Source organism: Nerophis ophidion, linkage group LG06, assembly GCF_033978795.1.
Source record: "Nerophis ophidion isolate RoL-2023_Sa linkage group LG06, RoL_Noph_v1.0, whole genome shotgun sequence".
In the NCBI taxonomy this organism is placed as follows: domain Eukaryota; kingdom Metazoa; phylum Chordata; class Actinopteri; order Syngnathiformes; family Syngnathidae; genus Nerophis; species Nerophis ophidion.
Window position 1 is genome coordinate 8,578,543 of NC_084616.1, and position 22,043 is coordinate 8,600,585.

A 22,043-nucleotide genomic window follows, 5' to 3' on the forward strand; every position below is an offset into this window, starting at 1 on the left:
GTATGTCTCTATATACATATTTATAAAAACATTTTAAATGCATTTTGGCCGAAAGGGGCGCATTTCAATTATCTTACACACACTTGTTATTTCATATGTTGACCAGAAAAATTCCTCATTTTGATAGATGTCACCAGCAGGGGTGCAAATGAGACATTCTCTCTTTATGTCATCACTTGTTCACACCTCCTCATATGGAAGCTACATTTCCTTCTTTATGTCTCCAGAAGGGTAGAAATACAAGAACACACACACACACACACACACACACACACACACTAAAGCCCCTCCCCTGGGCTGAATTGAGCGGCGATGAGAGCATGAATAATGCACTTTGAAGGTATAATGCGGATGAAAAAAAAACCTCCCCCGAGCAGGCGGACAGATGGAAGGTAAAAGTTTGACACTGACCATGACTTTGTATTGTCCGGTGAGGTTGGGCGGCTCGCACAGCAGCTGGCTCTCGGACACGGTCACCGAGCAGGGGGTCTCTCCAATCAGCACCGTGTAGTTAAGCTTGGCCCCTCCTGAGGCCGGGGGTAGCAGGTTTCTGCCCTGTGGGTACACGGTGGGGGTTTGAGTGAAAGTAAGATCTCAAAGGACAATAAAAATCCTCAAATGTAACCAAAAGAGGAGAAAGCACATCAAGAGCCGAGGTCTATAAATATTAAAAACATGAATAACGAAATTGTCAGGCTTGTCCGTGACAGCGTGGCCAGTGTTTAGTATTCCCCGTCTTTAGTTCCTGTCAGCGCTCTTATTTTGTCTATTTCCTGTTTTTTTTTTTTCCCCCTGTGCGCTGTTTTCACCCGGCCACACCTGGTGTTAATCAGCCCACTCCTATTTTACCCGCTTTATTCCTCCAGTCAGTGCTGGATTATTGTCACGTATTGGTTGTCGCTTCTGTCATGTATTGTCGCTCCTGTCGTGTCTTTGCGGCGCAGCAGTAAGCTATATTTGTTAGATGTTTGTAGCTTACTGTTTTTTGTTCGCTGCTTCCAGTTTGTTTTCATATTACAAGTACGGCTTCGGTTTTCCTGCTCGCTACCCACTAGCTTTCACGCCAGGCCCCTTTTTGTTTTTGCTAGCTTCCATGCTAAGTTCCTTTTGTTTTCTAGCTCCCATGCTAGCTCTCTTAGTTGGTTGTATGCCTCATGCACGCTTTTTGTTGTAACCCTTTGATTTGTTGTTGTTGTGGTATTTTTATTAAATCATTTTTTTCTCATGGGCTTCACAGGTGGAAGAGGGGTTAGTGCGTCTGCCTCACAATACAAAGGTCCTGAGTAGTCCTGGGTTCAATCCCAGGCTCGGGATCGTTCTGTGTGGAGTTTGCATGTTCTCCCCGTGAATGCGTGGGTTCCCTCCGGGTACTCCGGCTTCCTCCCACCTCCAAAGACATGCACCTGGGGATAGGCCCCGCCCACCTCCAAAGACATGCACCTGGGGATAGGTTGATCGGCAACACTAAATGCTCCCTAGTGTGTGAATGTTGTCTGTCTATCTGTGTTGGCCCTGCGATGAGGTGGCGACTTGTCCAGGGTATACCCCGCCTTCCGCCCGATTGTAGCTGAGATAGGCGCCAGCACCCCCCGTGACCCCAAAAGGGAATAAGCGGTAGATAATGGATGGATGTTTTCTCACTCCATGTCTGCCTCCATCTCTGCATCTTGGGGTTCGTCCCAAACTAACTCTGACATAAATGCTGGTGAACACAAGTAGACTGGTTCTAGGTAAGAACCCTGAGGGACTCCAGTCTAGAACTGGTGTCCAAACTTTTCGACTTGGGGGCCGCATTGGTCTTGCCGACAGCATACAAATTAACTATATATATATATATATATAAATATATATATATATAACAGTAACAGTTCGAGATGCCACCACAGTAGAAGCATTTAAGTCTCACCTTAAAACTCATTTGTATACTCTCGCCTTTAAATAGACTCCCTTTTTAGACCAGTTGATCTGCCGTTTCTTTTCTTTTTCTCCTATGTCCCACTCTCCCTGGTGGAGGGGGTCCGGTCCGATCCGTTGGCCATGTACTGCTTGCCTGTGTATCGGTTGGGGACATCTCTGCGCTGCTGATCCGCCTCCGCTTGGGATGGTTTCCTGCTGGCTCCGCTGTGAACGGGACTCTCGCTGCTGTGTTGGATCCGCTTTGGACTGGACTCTCGCGACTGTGTTGGATCCATTATGGATTGAACTTTCACAGTATCATGTTAGACCCGCTCGACATCCATTGCTTTCCTCCTCTCCAAGGTTCTCATAGTCATCATTGTCACCGACGTCCCACTGGGTGTGAGTTTTCCTTGCCCTTATGTGGGCCTACCGAGGATGTCGTAGTGGTTTGTGCAGCCCTTTGAGACACTAGTGATTTAGGGCTATATAAGTAAACATTGATTGATTGATTGATATATATATATATATATATATATATATATATATATATATATATATATATATATATATATATATATATATACATACACTCACACACGTGTGTGTGTGTGTGCCCATCCATCCATCCATCTTCTCCCGCTTATCTGAAGTCAGGTCACGGGGGCAGCAGCCTAAGCAGGGAAGTGCATATTATACTAATGTGATGGATATATAATTAATATAATGGATAAATAACTGTTACAATTGGATATTAAGTGTATGTGAAAGTGTGTTTACATTGTTTCCTTCTGTGATGACCTTCTTAAAGTCTTGTAATCAATCAGAAAGTGGAGATGGTATTGCATTTTTCCCATCATGCATTGTATGGTGTTTGGACAATTTCCATAACGTCCACAATGTTCAGTGAGCAGGTTGTGTCATGTGTGTTAACCTTCATGTTACTTACATTTTTTTTTAATTTTGCTCCATGACTAGGGAAGGTTGTTTTGATGGGTGTCATATAAGTCAATGAGTGCTGTTGTGTCAAAAGCACTTTCAAGGGTCATTGATTTGATTTGCTGATAATACTTACACCTGGTCTGAATAATACACTTTTGTGATCAATCCTGTCGGCTTGTCCGTCAGTCGTTAAGTTAATCATACAAAAAAAACTCAGAAAGTTATTGGCGGATTTTGAGACAAAGATAGTGTAGACCGAGAAGAGTGTCCACTCCGTTGCTTTCATTCCGCTCAATAGCATAGCTCAAAAAAAGTATGGGCGGAATCTTATACAACTTTTAGGAAATTTCTGAAATGTGATAAAGAACGAGAGATTTCTGATTTTGCGTCTGATCCGAATCATTTCCACTACGTTACCTTATGTTTACGTTTCTGTGTGTGTGCTAGCAACCCCGCAGAGACCATAGCTCAAAAAGGTTTTTAAATCAAAGTCTCCAAAAATGTGACATTATACATACATATATGCATATATATATATATATAATATCCTTACGAGTTTCAACGTCTGTGTGCATATGCTAGCGGCCTCGCCTCCACCCACAGAGACAAAGACTGTGGAGAAAATAGCTAATTAATCCCATTACACGTTCTATTGATTTGTTTTTTATTTTGTTGTGTTTTATACTTTTGTGATTACTTGTTTATTATATTAGGTGGTTAAATTCCACTTCATGCGCCGACGTCATTGGGCGAGCTGCACGTGCATCATTTCATCACAACAGAGTCTCGAGACTACCTTGAGAATGATGGGCGACCCTGGCTTCTGCTCCAGGACTCCCGTGGCGCTGAGAGGCTCAAAGTAAGGGTTGGGGTAGTAGAGCAGGCTGGTGGTGTTGTAGACCAGCAGCGCTTGCACGTTGTTGAAGATGAAGCCGAACTCGTCGGCGTGCTTCACCGCCTCCAGGCCTGGGTGGTAGTCCTCCGCCAGGGAGGGAGCCCAGCAGCTCATGCTGGTGCTGTTCAACACTTTGCACACCTGGAGGGGGGCGGAGCATGCAAATTAGTTCCCTCCAATCCGATTGTCTCCAACTATTCTGCAAGATCCAAGAGTCTTTATTGTCCAAAGGTCTAAAACACGGAGAGCAATAATGAATGATGTTTTCCTTTCTACTCTAAGTGATTCCAACACAACAAACACAAGAAGTAAATACAGCACGGAGACATTTGCAAAGTAAAAATGTGCATAATTGTGGAGAGTTAACTATTGAAACATTTTTGACATCTGTCAACATTCTTGAACAGTCTTCAACATTCATCAACATTCTTGAACAGTCTTTAATATTTGTCAACATTCTTGAACAGTCTCCAACATTCGTCAACAGTCTTCAACATTCATCAACATTCTTGAACAGTCTCCAACATTCATCAACATTCTTGAACAGTCTTTAATATTTGTCAACATTCTTGAACAGTCTCCAACATTCGTCAACATTCTTAAACATTCATCAACATTCTTGAACAGTCTCCAACATTCGTCAACATTCTTCAACAGTCTTTAACATGCATCAACATTCTTGAACAGTCTCCAACATTCGTCAACATTCTTGAACAGTCTTTAACATTTGTCAACATTCTTGAACAGTCTTTAACATTTGTCAACATTCTTGAACAGTCTTTAACATTCATCAACATTCTTGAACAGTCTCCAACATTCGTCAACATTCTTGAACAGTCTTTAACATTTGTCAACATTCTTGAACAGTCTTTAACATTCATCAACATTCTTGAACAGTCTTTAACATTCATCAATATTCTTGAACAGTCTCCAACATTCGTCAACATTCTTGAACAGTCTTTAACATTTGTCAACATTCTTGAACAGTCTTTAACATTTGTCAACATTCTTGAACAGTCTTTAACATTCATCAACATTCTTGAACAGTCTTTAACATTTGTCAACATTCTTGAACAGTCTTTAACATTTGTCAACATTCTTGAACAGTCTTTAACATTCTTCAACATTCTTGAACAGTCTCCAACATTCGTCAACATTCTTGAACAGTCTTTAACATTCATCAACATTCTTGAACAGTCTTTAACATTCATCAACATTCTTGAACAGTCTTTAACATTTGTCAACATTCTTGAACAGTCTTTAACATTTGTCAACATTCTTGAACAGTCTTTAACATTCATCAACATTCTTGAACAGTCTTTAACATTCATCAACATTCTTGAACAGTCTTTAACATTTGTCAACATTCTTGAACAGTCTTTAACATTCATCAACATTCTTGAACAGTCTTTAACATTCATCAACATTCTTGAACAGTCTTTAACATTTGTCAACATTCTTGAACAGTCTCCAACATTCGTCAACATTCTTAAACATTCATCAACATTCTTGAACAGTCTCCAACATTCGTCAACATTCTTGAACAGTCTTTAACATTTGTCAACATTCTTGAACAATCTTTAACATGCATCAACATTCTTGAACAGTCTTTAACATTTGTCAACATTCTTGAACAGTCTCCAACATTCGTCAACATTCTTAAACATTCATCAACATTCTTGAACAGTCTCCAACATTCGTCAACATTCTTGAACAGTCTTTAACGTTTGTCAACATTCTTGAACAGTCTTCAACATTCATCAACATTCTTGAACAGTCTTTAACATTTGTCAACATTCTTCAACATTCACCAACATTCTTGCAAAGTCTTCAACATTTGTCAACAGTCTTGAATAATCTAACTTGTCAACATTCTTGAACAGTCTTTAACATTTGTCAACATTCTTGAACAGTCTCCAACATTCATCAACATTCTTGTACATTTGTCAACATTCACCAACATTCTTGCAAAGTATTCAACATTTGTCAACAGTCTTGAACAATCTAACTTGTCAACATTCTTGAACAGTCTTTAACATTTGTCAACATTTTTGAACAGTCTTTAACATTCATCAACATTCTTGAACAGTCTTTAACATTTGTCAACATTCTTGAACAGTCTTTAACATTCATCAACATTCTTGAACAGTCTTTAACATTTGTCAACATTCTTGAACAGTCTCCAACATTCATCAACATTCTTGAACAGTCTTTAACATTTGTCAACATTCTTGAACAGTCTTTAACATGCATCAACATTCTTGAACAGTCTCCAACATTCACCAACATTCTTGAACAGTCTCCAACATTCTTGAACAGTCTTCAACATTCATCAACATTCTTGAACAGTCTTTAACATTTGTCAACATTTTTGAACAGTCTCCAACATTCATCAACATTCTTGAACAGTCTTTATCATTTGTCAACATTCTTCAACATTCACCAACATTCTTGCAAAGTCTTCAACATTTGTCAACAGTCTTGAACATTCTAACTTGTCAACATTCTTGAACAGTCTTTAACATTTGTCAACATTTTTGAATATTGAACAGTCTCCAACATTCACCAACTTTCTTAAATTGTCTTCAACATTCATCAACATTCTTAGACGGTCTCCAACATTTGTCAACAGTCTTGAACAATCTAACTTGTCAACATTCTTGAACAATCTTCAACATTCATCAACAATCTTCAACATTTGTCAACAGTCTTGGACAATCTAAATTGTCAACATTCTTGAGCTATATTTAACATTCGTCAACATTCTTGAACAGTCTCTAACATTCACCAACATTCTTTAAAAGTCATAAACATTCATTAACATTCTTGAACAATCTTCGACATTCATCAACACTCATCAACATTTGTCAACAGTCTTGAACAATCTAACTTGGCAACGTTCTTGAACAGTCTTCAACATTTGTCAACAGTCTTGAACAATCTAAATTGTCAACATTCTTGAGCTATATTTAACATTTGTCAACATTCTTGAACAGTCTCCAACATTCACCAACATTCTTGAACAGTCTTCAACAATCATCAACATTCTTTAAAAGTCATAAACATTCATTAACATTCTTGAACAATCTTCAACATTCATCAACAATCTTCAACATTTGTCAACATTTTTGAATATTCACCAACATTCATCAATATTCATCAATATTATTTTCTGTTTTTTTGACTATTTTTTGGAACCTTGGAGACATCATGCCTGGTGGGTGTGTTGTCGGAGGGTGTAACAACACTAACAGGGAGGGATTCAAGTTGCACCACTGGCCCGAAGATGCCAAAGTGTCTGCCGCCAGACCCCCATTGAATGTACCAGAGTTTCTCCACATTTGACCGGCGGTGCTAAAGCAGACATGGCACAGAGATGTATGGATAACCTGCAGATGCATTTGCAACTATATTACGTTTCCTTCCACCCACATTTAATGCGAAACAAACACTTACCAATCGACGGATTTAAGTTGCTCCAGTGTCAAAAGATGCGAAAGTCCTGATCGTTTGGTCCGCACATTTTACCGGCGATGCTAACGCAGCTATTCGGCCATGCTATGGCTATGAATAGCGTCAATAGCTATTCGCTCAATAGCTTCAGTTTTTTTCTTCAATACTTTCATACTCCAACCATCCGTTTCAATACATGCGTAATCTGTTGAATCGCTTAAGTCGCTGAAATCAGAGTTTGAATCCGAGCTAATGTCGCTATATCTTGCTGTGGTATTCCCATTGTTTGTTTAAATTGGCAGCACTGTGTGACGTCACAGTGTCTTCGCAGAGAGCAAAAATAAGGCACTTAAAAGCTTTATTTAGGGATATTCCGAGACCGGTAAAATTTTGAAAATTTTTTTTAAAAAATACAACAAGCCACTGGGAACTGATTTTTATTGTTTTTAATCCTTTTGAAATTGTGATAATGTTCCCCTTTAACCAGTCTTCAACATTCATCAAAAGTTTTTAACAGTTTTTTAACAATTTTCAACAATCTTAAACAGTCTCTATCATTCTTCAACAGTCACCAACATTCATCAAAAGTTTCTAACAGTTTTTTAACAATTTTCAACAATCTTACACAGTCTCTATCATTCTTCAACAGTCACCAACATTCATCAAAAGTTTTTAACAGTTTTTTAACAATTTTCAACAATCTTACACAGTCTCTATCATTCTTCAACAGTCACCAACATTCATCAAAAGTTTTTAACAGTTTTTTAACAATTTTCAACAATCTTACACAGTCTCTATCATTCTTCAACAGTCACCAACATTCATCAAAAGTTTTTAACAGTTTTTTAACAATTTTCAACAATCTTACACAGTCTCTATCATTCTTCAACAGTTTTTAACATTCGTCTCATTGTTAACCAGTCACCAACATTTTTCAACAGTCTCCAGTATTTTTCAACAGTCACCAACATTCATCAAAAGTTTTTAACAGTTTTTTTTAACAATTTTCAACAATCTTAAACAGTCTCTATCATTCTTCAACAGTTTTTAACATTAGTCAACATTTTTCAACAGTTTTTAACATTCGTCACATTGTTAACCAGTCACCAACATTTTTCAACAGTCTCCAGTATTTTTCAACAGTCACCAACATTCATCAAAAGTTTTTAACACTTTTTAACAATTTAGAACAATCTTAAACAGTCTCTATCATTCTTCAACAGTTTTTAACATTAGTCAACATTTTTCAACAGTTTTTAACATTCGTCACATTGTTAACCAGTCACCAACATTTTTCAACAGTCTCCAGTATTTTTCAACAGTCACCAACATTCATCAAAAGTTTTTAACACTTTTTAACAATTTAGAACAATCTTAAACAGTCTCTATCATTCTTCAACAGTTTTTAACATTAGTCAACATTTTTCAACAGTCTTTAACATTCGTCACATTGTTAACCAGTCACCAACATTTTTCAACAGTCTCCAGTATTTTTCAACAGTCACCAACATTCATCAAAAGTTTTTAACACTTTTTAACAATTTTCAACAATCTTACACAGTCTCTATCATTCTTCAACAGTTTTTAACATTAGTCAACAGTTTTCAACAGTTTTTAACATTCGTCTCATTGTTAACCAGTCGCCAACATTTTTCAACAGTCTCCAGTATTTTTCAACAGTCACCAACATTCATCAAAAGTTTTTAACAGTTTTTTTTAACAATTTTCAACAATCTTACACAGTCTCTATCATTCTTCAACAGTTTTTAACATTAGTCAACATTTTTCAACAGTTTTTAACATTCGTCTCATTGTTAACCAGTCACCAACATTTTTCAACAGTCTCCAGTATTTTTCAACAGTCACCAACATTCATCAAAAGTTTTCAACAGTTTTTAACAATTTTCAACAATCTTACACAGTCTCTATCATTCTTCAACAGTTTTTAACATTAGTCAACATTTTTCAACAGTTTTTAACATTTGTCACATTGTTAACCAGTCACCAACATTTTTCAACCGTCTCCAGTATTTTTCAACAGTCACCAACATTCATTAAAAGTTTTCAACAGTTTTTAACATTTTTCAACAATCTTAAACAGTCTCTATCATTCTTCAACAGTTTTTAACATTAGTCAACATTCTTCAACAGTTTTTAACATTCGTTATATTCTTAACCAGTCACCAACAATTTTACACAGTCTCCAACATTTTTCAACAGTTTTTAACATTTGTCAACAATCTTAAACAGTCTCCAATATTCTTAAACAGTTTTCAACAGTTTTTAACATTTGTCAACATTCTTAACCAGTCAACAACATTCTTCAACAGTTTTTAACATTTGTCAACAATCTTAAACAGTCTCCAACATTCTTCAACAGTTTTCAACAGTTTTTAACATTTGTCAATATCTTTAACCAGTCAACAACATTCTCCAATATTCTTCAACAGTTTTTAACATTTTTCAACAATCTTAAACAGTCTCCAACATTCTCCAACAGTTTTTAACAATTGTCAACATTCTTAACCAGTCTTCAACATTCATTAAAAGTTTTCAACAGTTTTTAACAATTTTCAACAATCTTAAACAGTCTCTATCATTCTTCAACGGTTTTTAACATTAGTCAACATTCTCAAAGAGTCTCCAACATTTTTCAACAGTTTTTAACATTTGTCAACATTCTTAAACAGTTTTTAACATTTGTCAACAATCCTAAACAGTCTCCAAGATTCTTCAACAGTTTTTAACATTTGTCAACAATCTCTAACAGTCTCCAATATTCTTAAACAGTTTTCAACAGTTTTTAACATTTGTCAACATTCTTAACCAGTCAACAACATTCTTCAACAGTTTTTAACATTTGTCAAAAATCTTAAACAGTCTCCAACATTCTTCAACAATTTTCAACAGTTTTTAACATTTGTCAACATTCTTAACCAGTTTTTAACATTTCTCAACAATCCTAAACAGTCTCCAAGATTCTTCAACAGTTTTTAACATTTGTCAACAATCTCTAACAGTCTCCAATATTCTTAAACAGTTTTCAACAGTTTTTAACACTTGTCAACATTCTTAACCAGTCAACAACATTCTTCAACAGTTTTTAACATTTGTCAACAATCTTAAACAGTCTCCAACATTCTTCAACAATTTTCAACAGTTTTTAACATTTGTCAATATCTTTAACCAGTCAACAACATTCTCCAATATTCTTCAACAGTTTTGTAACATTTTTCAACAATCTTAAACAGTCTCCAACATTCTCCAACAGTTTTTAACAATTGTCAACATTCTTAACCAGTCTTCAACATTCATCAACATTCTCCAACAGTTTGTCAACAATCTTAAACAGTCTCCAAAGTTCTCTAACAGTTTTTAACAATTGTCAACATTCTTAACCAGTCTTCAACATTTTTTAACAATTTTCAACAATCTTAAACAGTCTCTATCATTCTTCAACAGTCACCAACATTCCTCAACCGTTTTTAACATTTGTCAACAATCTTAAACAGTCTCCAACATTCAACAGTTTTCAACCGTTTTTAACATTTGTCAACAGTTTTAACCAGTCTCCACCATTCTTCAACAGTTTTCAAGTTTTTAACAATTGTCAACAACCTTGAACATTCTCCAACATTCTTCAACAGTTTTTAACATTTGTCAACAATCTTAAACAGTCTCCAACGTTCTCCAACAGTTTTTAACAATTGTCAACATTCTTAACCAGTCTTCAACATTCATCAACAGTTTTCAACAATTTTCAACAATCTTAAACAGTCTCCAACATTTTTCAACAGTTTTTAACATTTGTCAACAATCTTAAACAGTCTCCAACATTCTTCAACAGTTTTCAACAGTTTTTAACATTTGTTAACAATCTTAAACAGTCTCCAACATTCTTCAACAGTTTTCAACTGTTTTTAACATTTGTCAACATTCTTAACCAGTCAACAACATTCTCCAACATTCTTCAACAGTTTTCAGCCGTTTTTAACATTTGTCAACATTCTTAAACAGTCTCCAACATTCTTCAACAGTTTTTAACATTTGTCAACAATCCTAAACAGTCTCCAAAATTCTTCAACAGTTTTCAACAGTTGTTAACATTTGTCAACATTCTTAACCAGTCATCAACAGTCTCCAACATTCTTCAACAGTTTTTAACATTTGTCAACAATCTTAAACAGTCTCCAACATTCTTCAACAGTTTTCAACAGTTTTTAACATTTGTCAACATTCTTAACCATTCAACAACATTCTTCAACAGTTTTTAACATTTGTCAACAATCTTAAACAGTCTCCAACATTCTTCAACAGTTTTCAACAGTTAACATTTGTCAACATTCTTAACCAGTCAACAACAGTCTCCAACATTCTTCAACAGTTTTTAACATTTGTCAACAATCCTAAACAGTCTCCAAAATTCTTCAACAGTTTTTAACATTTGTCAACAATCTTAAACAGTCTCCAACATTCTTCAACAGTTTTCAACAGTTTTTAACATTTGTCAACATTCTTAACCAGTCATCAACAGTCTCCAACATTCTTCAACAGTTTTTAACATTTGTCAACAATCTTAAACAGTCTCCAACATTCTTCAACAGTTTTCAACAGTTTTTAACATTTGTCAACATTCTTAACCAGTCAACAACATTCTTCAATACTTTTTAACATTTGTCAACAATCTTGAACAGTCTCCAACATTCTTCAACAGTTTTCAACAGTTTTTAATATTGTCAACAATCTTAACTTGTCAACAACATTCTTCAACAGTTTTCAACAGTTTTTAACATTTGTCAACAATCCTAAACAGTCTCCAAAATTCTTCAACAGTTTTTAACATTTGTCAACAATCTTAAACAGTCTCCAACATTCTTCAACAGTTTTCAACAGTTTTTAATATTGTCAACAATCTTAAACAGTCTCCAACATTCTTCAACAGTTTTTAACATTTGTCAACAATCTTAAACAGTCTCCAACATTCTTCAACAGTTTTCAACTGTTTTTAACATTTGTCAACATTCTTAACCAGTCAACAACATTCTCCAACAGTTTTTAACATTTGTCAACAATCCTAACCAGTCTCCAACATTCTTCAACAGTTTTCAACAGTTTTTAACATTTGTCAATATCTTTAACCAGTCAACAACATTCTCCAATATTCTTCAACAGTTTTTAACATTTTTCAACAATCTTAAACAGTCTCCAACGTTCTCCAACAGTTTTTAACAATTGTCAACATTCTTAACCAGTCTTCAACATTCATCAAAAGTTTTCAACAGTTTTTAACAATTTTCAACAATCTTAAACAGTCTCTATCATTCTTCAACAGTTTTTAACATTAGTCAACATTCTCAAACAGTCTCCAACATTTTTCAACAGTTTTTAACATTTGTCAACATTCTTAACCAGTGTTTAACATTTGTCAACAATCCTAAACAGTCTCCAAAATTGTTCAACAGTTTTTAACATTTGTCAACAATCTTAAACAGTCTCCAAAATTCTTCAACAGTTTTTAACATTTGTCACCATTCTTAACCAGTCAACAACATTCTTCAACAGTTTTTAACATTTGTCAACAATCCTAAACAGTCTCCAAAATTGTTCAACAGTTTTAACCATTTTCAACAATCTTAAACAGTCTCTATCATTCTCCAACAGTCTCCAACATTCTTCAACAGTTTTTAACCATTTTCAACAATCTTAAACAGTCTCTATCATTCTTCAACAGTCTCCAACATTCTTCAACAGTTTTTAACCACTTTCAACAATCTTAAACAGTCTCTATCATTCTTCAACAGTCTCCAACATTCTTCAACAGTTTTTAACCATTTTCAACAATCTTAAACAGTCTCCAACATTCTTCAACAGTTTTTAACATTTGTCAACAGTTTTTAACCATTTTCAACAATCTTAAACAGTCTCTATCATTCTTCAACAGTCTCCAACATTCTTCAACAGTTTTTAACCATTTTCAACAATCTTAAACAGTCTCTATTATTCTTCAACAGTCTCCAACATTCTTCAACAGTTTTTAACCATTTTCAACAATCTTAAACAGTCTCTATCATTCTTCAACAGTCTCCAACATTCTTCAACAGTTTTTAACCATTTTCAACAATCTTAAACAGTCTCTATCATTCTTCAACAGTTTTTAACCATTTTCAACAATCTTAAACAGTCTCTATCATTCTTCAACAGTCTCCAACATTCTTCAACAGTTTTTAACCATTTTCAACAATCTTAAACAGTCTCTATCATTCTTCAAGAGTCTCCAACATTCTTCAACAGTTTTAACCATTTTCAACTATCTTAAACAGTCTCTATCATTCTTCAACAGTCTCCAACATTCTTCAACAGTTTTTAACCATTTTCAACAATCTTAAACAGTCTCTATCATTCTTCAAGAGTCTCCAACATTCTTCAACAGTTTTAACCATTTTCAACTATCTTAAACAGTCTCTATCATTCTTCAACAGTCTCCAACATTCTTCAACAGTTTTTTAACCATTTTCAACAATCTTAAACAGTCTCTATCATTCTTCAACAGTCTCCAACATTCTTCAACAGTTTTTAACCATTTTCAACAATCTTAAACAGTGTCTATCATTCTTCAACAGTCTCCAACATTCTTCAACAGTTTTTAACCATTTTCAACAATCTTAAACAGTCTCTATCATTCTTCAACAGTCTCCAACATTCTTCAACAGTTTTTAACCATTTTCAACAATCTTAAACAGTCTCTATCATTCTTCAACAGTCTCCAACATTCTTCAACAGTTTTTAACCATTTTCAACAATCTTAAACAGTCTCTATCATTCTTCAACAGTCTCCAACATTCTTCAACAGTTTTTAACCATTTTCAACAATCTTAAACAGTCTCTATCATTCTTCAACAGTCTCCAACATTCTTCAACAGTTTTTAACCATTTTCAACAATCTTAAACAGTCTCTATCATTCTTCAACAGTCTCCAACATTCTTCAACAGTTTTTAACCACTTTCAACAATCTTAAACAGTCTCTATCATTCTTCAACAGTCTCCAACATTCTTCAACAGTTTTAACCATTTTCAACAATCTTAAACAGTCTCTATCATTCTTCAACAGTCTCCAACATTCTTCAACAGTTTTTAACCATTTTCAACAATCTTAAACAGTCTCTATCATTCTTCAAGAGTCTCCAACATTCTTCAACAGTTTTTAACCATTTTCAACAATCTTAAACAGTCTCTATCATTCTTCAACAGTTTTTAACCATTTTCAACAATCTTAAACAGTCTCTATCATTCTTCAACAGTCTCTAACATTCTTCAACAGTTTTTAACCACTTTCAACAATCTTAAACAGTCTCTATCATTCTTCAACAGTCTCCAACATTCTTCAACAGTTTTTAACCATTTTCAACAATCTTAAACAGTCTCCAACATTCTTCAACAGTTTTTAACATTTGTCAACAGTTTTTAACCATTTTCAACAATCTTAAACAGTCTCTATTACTCTTCAAGAGTCTCCAACATTCTTCAAAAGTTTTTAACCATTTTCAACAATCTTAAACAGTCTCTATCATTCTTCAACAGTCTCCAACATTCTTCAACAGTTTTTAACCATTTTCAACAATCTTAAACAGTCTCTAACATTCTTCAACAGTTTTTAACCACTTTCAACAATCTTAAACAGTCTCTATCATTCTTCAACAGTCTCCAACATTCTTCAACAGTTTTTAACCATTTTCAACAATCTTAAACAGTCTCCAACATTCTTCAACAGTTTTTAACATTTGTCAACAGTTTTTAACTATTTTCAACAATCTTAAACAGTCTCTATCATTCTTCAACAGTCTCCAACATTCTTCAACAGTTTTTAACATTCGTCAACATTCTTCAACAGTTTTTAACCATTTTCAACAATCTTAAACAGTCTCTATCATTCTTCAACAGTCTCCAACATTCTTCAACAGTTTTTAACCACTTTCAACAATCTTAAACAGTCTCTATCATTCTTCAACAGTCTCCAACATTCTTCAACAGTTTTTAACCATTTTCAACAATCTTAAACAGTCTCCAACATTCTTCAACAGTTTTTAACATTTGTCAACAGTTTTTAACCATTTTCAACAATCTTAAACAGTCTCTATCATTCTTCAACAGTCTCCAACATTCTTCAACAGTTTTTAACCATTTTCAACAATCTTAAACAGTCTCTATCATTCTTCAACAGTTTTTAACATTCGTTATATTCTTAACCAGTCTCCAACATTCTCAAACAGTCTCCAACATTCTTCAACAGTTTTTAACCATTTTCAACAATCTTAAACAGTCTCTATCATTCTTCAACAGTCTCCAACATTCTTCAACAGTTTTTAACCACTTTCAACAATCTTAAACAGTCTCTATCATTCTTCAACAGTCTCCAACATTCTTCAACAGTTTTTAACCATTTTCAACAATCTTAAACAGTCTCCAACATTCTTCAACAGTTTTTAACATTTGTCAACAGTTTTTAACCATTTTCAACAATCTTAAACAGTCTCTATCATTCTTCAACAGTCTCCAACATTCTTCAACAGTTTTTAACCACTTTCAACAATCTTAAACAGTCTCTATCATTCTTCAACAGTCTCCAACATTCTTCAACAGTTTTTAACCATTTTCAACAATCTTAAACAGTCTCCAACATTCTTCAACAGTTTTTAACATTTGTCAACAGTTTTTAACCATTTTCAACAATCTTAAACAGTCTCTATCATTCTTCAACAGTCTCCAACATTCTTCAACAGTTTTTAACATTCGTCAACATTCTTCAACAGTTTTTAACCACTTTCAACAATCTTAAACAGTCTCTATCATTCTTCAACAGTCTCCAACATTCTTCAACAGTTTTAACCATTTTCAACAATCTTAAACAGTCTCTATCATTCTTCAACAGTCTCCAACATTCTTCAACAGTTTTAACCATTTTCAACTATCTTAAACAGTCTCTATCATTCTTCAACAGTCTCCAACATTCTTCAACAGTTTTTTAACCATTTTCAACAATCTTAAACAGTCTTTATCATTCTTCAACAGTCTCCAACATTCTTCAACAGTTTTTAACCATTTTCAACAATCTTAAACAGTCTCTAACATTCTTCAACAGTTTTTAACCACTTTCAACAATCTTAAACAGTCTCTATCATTCTTCAACAGTCTCCAACATTCTTCAACAGTTTTTAACCATTTTCAACAATCTTAAACAGTCTCTATCATTCTTCAACAGTCTCCAACATTCTTCAACAGTTTTTAACCATTTTCAACAATCTTAAACAGTCTCTATTATTCTTCAACAGTCTCCAACATTCTTCAACAGTTTTTAACCATTTTCAACAATCTTAAACAGTCTCTATCATTCTTCAACAGTCTCCAACATTCTTCAACAGTTTTTAACCATTTTCAACAATCTTAAACAGTCTCTATCATTCTTCAACAGTTTTTAACCATTTTCAACAATCTTAAACAGTCTCTATCATTCTTCAACAGTCTCCAACATTCTTCAACAGTTTTTAACCATTTTCAACAATCTTAAACAGTCTCTATCATTCTTCAAGAGTCTCCAACATTCTTCAACAGTTTTAACCATTTTCAACTATCTTAAACAGTCTCTATCATTCTTCAACAGTCTCCAACATTCTTCAACAGTTTTTAACCATTTTCAACAATCTTAAACAGTCTCTATCATTCTTCAAGAGTCTCCAACATTCTTCAACAGTTTTAACCATTTTCAACTATCTTAAACAGTCTCTATCATTCTTCAACAGTCTCCAACATTCTTCAACAGTTTTTTAACCATTTTCAACAATCTTAAACAGTCTCTATCATTCTTCAACAGTCTCCAACATTCTTCAACAGTTTTTAACCATTTTCAACAATCTTAAACAGTGTCTATCATTCTTCAACAGTCTCCAACATTCTTCAACAGTTTTTAACCATTTTCAACAATCTTAAACAGTCTCTATCATTCTTCAACAGTCTCCAACATTCTTCAACAGTTTTTAACCATTTTCAACAATCTTAAACAGTCTCTATCATTCTTCAACAGTCTCCAACATTCTTCAACAGTTTTTAACCATTTTCAACAATCTTAAACAGTCTCTATCATTCTTCAACAGTCTCCAACATTCTTCAACAGTTTTTAACCATTTTCAACAATCTTAAACAGTCTCTATCATTCTTCAACAGTCTCCAACATTCTTCAACAGTTTTTAACCATTTTCAACAATCTTAAACAGTCTCTATCATTCTTCAACAGTCTCCAACATTCTTCAACAGTTTTTAACCACTTTCAACAATCTTAAACAGTCTCTATCATTCTTCAACAGTCTCCAACATTCTTCAACAGTTTTAACCATTTTCAACAATCTTAAACAGTCTCTATCATTCTTCAACAGTCTCCAACATTCTTCAACAGTTTTTAACCATTTTCAACAATCTTAAACAGTCTCTATCATTCTTCAAGTCTCCAACATTCTTCAACAGTTTTTAACCATTTTCAACAATCTTAAACAGTCTCTATCATTCTTCAACAGTTTTTAACCATTTTCAACAATCTTAAACAGTCTCTATCATTCTTCAACAGTCTCTAACATTCTTCAACAGTTTTTAACCACTTTCAACAATCTTAAACAGTCTCTATCATTCTTCAACAGTCTCCAACATTCTTCAACAGTTTTTAACCATTTTCAACAATCTTAAACAGTCTCCAACATTCTTCAACAGTTTTTAACATTTGTCAACAGTTTTTAACCATTTTCAACAATCTTAAACAGTCTCTATTACTCTTCAAGAGTCTCCAACATTCTTCAAAAGTTTTTAACCATTTTCAACAATCTTAAACAGTCTCTATCATTCTTCAACAGTCTCCAACATTCTTCAACAGTTTTTAACCATTTTCAACAATCTTAAACAGTCTCTAACATTCTTCAACAGTTTTTAACCACTTTCAACAATCTTAAACAGTCTCTATCATTCTTCAACAGTCTCCAACATTCTTCAACAGTTTTTAACCATTTTCAACAATCTTAAACAGTCTCCAACATTCTTCAACAGTTTTTAACATTTGTCAACAGTTTTTAACTATTTTCAACAATCTTAAACAGTCTCTATCATTCTTCAACAGTCTCCAACATTCTTCAACAGTTTTTAACATTCGTCAACATTCTTCAACAGTTTTTAACCATTTTCAACAATCTTAAACAGTCTCTATCATTCTTCAACAGTCTCCAACATTCTTCAACAGTTTTTAACCACTTTCAACAATCTTAAACAGTCTCTATCATTCTTCAACAGTCTCCAACATTCTTCAACAGTTTTTAACCATTTTCAACAATCTTAAACAGTCTCCAACATTCTTCAACAGTTTTTAACATTTGTCAACAGTTTTTAACCATTTTCAACAATCTTAAACAGTCTCTATCATTCTTCAACAGTCTCCAACATTCTTCAACAGTTTTTAACCATTTTCAACAATCTTAAACAGTCTCTATCATTCTTCAACAGTTTTTAACATTCGTTATATTCTTAACCAGTCTCCAACATTCTCAAACAGTCTCCAACATTCTTCAACAGTTTTTAACCATTTTCAACAATCTTAAACAGTCTCTATCATTCTTCAACAGTCTCCAACATTCTTCAACAGTTTTTAACCACTTTCAACAATCTTAAACAGTCTCTATCATTCTTCAACAGTCTCCAACATTCTTCAACAGTTTTTAACCATTTTCAACAATCTTAAACAGTCTCCAACATTCTTCAACAGTTTTTAACATTTGTCAACAGTTTTTAACCATTTTCAACAATCTTAAACAGTCTCTATCATTCTTCAACAGTCTCCAACATTCTTCAACAGTTTTTAACCACTTTCAACAATCTTAAACAGTCTCTATCATTCTTCAACAGTCTCCAACATTCTTCAACAGTTTTTAACCATTTTCAACAATCTTAAACAGTCTCCAACATTCTTCAACAGTTTTTAACATTTGTCAACAGTTTTTAACCATTTTCAACAATCTTAAACAGTCTCTATCATTCTTCAACAGTCTCCAACATTCTTCAACAGTTTTTAACATTCGTCAACATTCTTCAACAGTTTTTAACCACTTTCAACAATCTTAAACAGTCTCTATCATTCTTCAACAGTCTCCAACATTCTTCAACAGTTTTAACCATTTTCAACAATCTTAAACAGTCTCTATCATTCTTCAACAGTCTCCAACATTCTTCAACAGTTTTAACCATTTTCAACTATCTTAAACAGTCTCTATCATTCTTCAACAGTCTCCAACATTCTTCAACAGTTTTTTAACCATTTTCAACAATCTTAAACAGTCTTTATCATTCTTCAACAGTCTCCAACATTCTTCAACAGTTTTTAACCATTTTCAACAATCTTAAACAGTCTCTAACATTCTTCAACAGTTTTTAACCACTTTCAACAATCTTAAACAGTCTCTATCATTCTTCAACAGTCTCCAACATTCTTCAACAGTTTTTAACCATTTTCAACAATCTTAAACAGTCTCTATCATTCTTCAACAGTCTCCAACATTCTTCAACAGTTTTTAACCATTTTCAACAATCTTAAACAGTCTCTAACATTCTTCAACAGTTTTTAACCACTTTCAACAATCTTAAACAGTCTCTATCATTCTTCAACAGTCTCCAACATTCTTCAACAGTTTTTAACCATTTTCAACAATCTTAAACAGTCTCTATCATTCTTCAACAGTCTCCAACATTCTTCAACAGTTTTTAACCATTTTCAACAATCTTAAACAGTCTCTATTATTCTTCAACAGTCTCCAACATTCTTCAACAGTTTTTAACCATTTTCAACAATCTTAAACAGTCTCTATTATTCTTCAAGAGTCTCCAACATTCTTCAACAGTTTTTAACCATTTTCAACAATCTTAAACAGTCTCTAACATTCTTCAACAGTTTTTAACCACTTTCAACAATCTTAAACAGTCTCTATCATTCTTCAACAGTCTCCAACATTCTTCAACAGTTTTTAACCATTTTCAACAATCTTAAACAGTCTCTATCATTCTTCAACAGTCTCCAACATTCTTCAACAGTTTTTAACCATTTTCAACAATCTTAAACAGTCTCCAACATTCTTCAACAGTTTTTAACATTTGTCAACAGTTTTTAACCATTTTCAACAATCTTAAACAGTCTCTATCATTCTTCAACAGTCTCCAACATTCTTCAACAGTTTTTAACCATTTTCAACAATCTTAAACAGTCTCTATCATTCTTCAACAGTTTTTAACATTCGTTATATTCTTAACCAGTCTCCAACATTCTCAAACAGTCTCCAACATTTTTCAACAGTTTTCAACTCTTGAAAACAATAATAAAGAGTCTCCAACATACTATATAATACAATATAATACAAGGCTAAAATAAAGCCAATAATGCAATGTTTTTGTGGTCCCCTTTATTTAGAAAAGTGTCAAAATAATTTTACTACCAGTACCGACACCAAAATAATGGTATCGTCACGACACTAATGTGTGTGGAGTCACACATGCCAGCTGTGTTGTGTGCATTGTCAATCCAGGTCAATTCTGACATGCGTAACGGCCAAGAAAGAATCAGGCCCATATTTGGCCTGTGAAGGCCTCTTTCTTTGCAGGAGAAATGATTTACGTCCCCGTCATTAAATCAATCTCTATTGCTGTGCCGGCCTCCATTAAATGAAAAAATAAACAGCCGGCGGCGCTCTGCTGAGAGAAAAAAAAAAAAAACAACAACAACAAAAAAAAAAACGCCGTCCGCAAAAGCGTGGAGGCTCTCCTCCTCGGCTGGAGGCTGAGCTACGGCTCTTTTATTACTTCTCTACACTTTGCTGGGATGAGAGCGCTGTCTGCCATCCATCCTCGCTGGCTCAGCCCTCGGAGGGGGGGGGGGGGGGGGGGGGGGGTAGGACCGCGGCGAGGATTGATTGCCGAGCGAGTTCGCTCACAGAGGTTTTTTTTTTTTTTTTTAATTCTTTTTATCTGCTTTCATTCCCGGCCGGCTCGCTCTCTTTCTCTAGGGAGGAAACTTAATTAGAAGCAAATATCACCAAAGCTGCTGAATGTGTGCAAACGCCACGCCTCCCACCTGTGTGTGTGTGTGTGTGTGTGTGTGTGTGTGTGTGTCAGTGGATCGATGCATGCCAGTTGTGTGTCTGCCACGCCTGCTTTGTGTGCACAGGAGCGTCTCCTCCGCGTCGGCAAACAGCGAGCGAACCCCCCCCCCAAAAAAATGCCCGCTTTTATGCTGCTCACATCACCAAACAGTCATCGTTTGTCCTTTTGTTCAAAACGCCCTCGTACTCCCTCCGCCCAGGAGAAAGAGTCTGAAATAGACGGGTCGCGGCTTTTCCTCCTGTCACTCACACGCGCTTGTGAAAAAAAGTTGTCGGGTTGTTTAAATAAATGATAAATAAATGGGTTGTACTTGTATAGCGCTTTTCTACCTTCAAGGTACTCAAAACGCTTTGACACTACTTCCACATTTACCCATTCACACACACATTCACACACTGATGGAGGGAGCTGCCATGCAAGGCGCCAACCAGCACCCATCAGGAGCAAGGGTGAAGTGTCTTGCTCAGGACACAACGGACGTGACGAGGTTGGTACTAGGTGGGATTTGAACCCGGGACCCTCGGGTTGCACACGGCCACTCTCCCACTGCGCCACGCCGTCCCTATAGTAATAGTAAATAGTAAATAAAAAGAGAATACGACAAATCCTTTTCAACTTATATTCAATTCAATTCAGTAGAAGCATTTAAGTCTCACCTTAAAACTCATTTGTATACTCTAGCCT

General features: G+C 34.7%; 1 protein-coding gene across 1 annotated transcript in view; it reads right to left on the bottom strand.

Moving 5' to 3' along the window:
* plxna2 (plexin A2) overlaps positions 1-22,043 on the bottom strand; it is an 801,241-nt gene that overhangs the window by 88,870 nt on the left and 690,328 nt on the right. Inside the window, exons 18-19 of the mRNA XM_061902603.1 lie at positions 3,635-3,874; positions 412-555 (exon numbers count right to left, since the gene is read on the bottom strand). Of these exons, the coding sequence (XP_061758587.1) occupies positions 412-555; positions 3,635-3,874 (384 nt within the window). The remainder of the gene's footprint in view (positions 1-411; positions 556-3,634; positions 3,875-22,043) is intronic.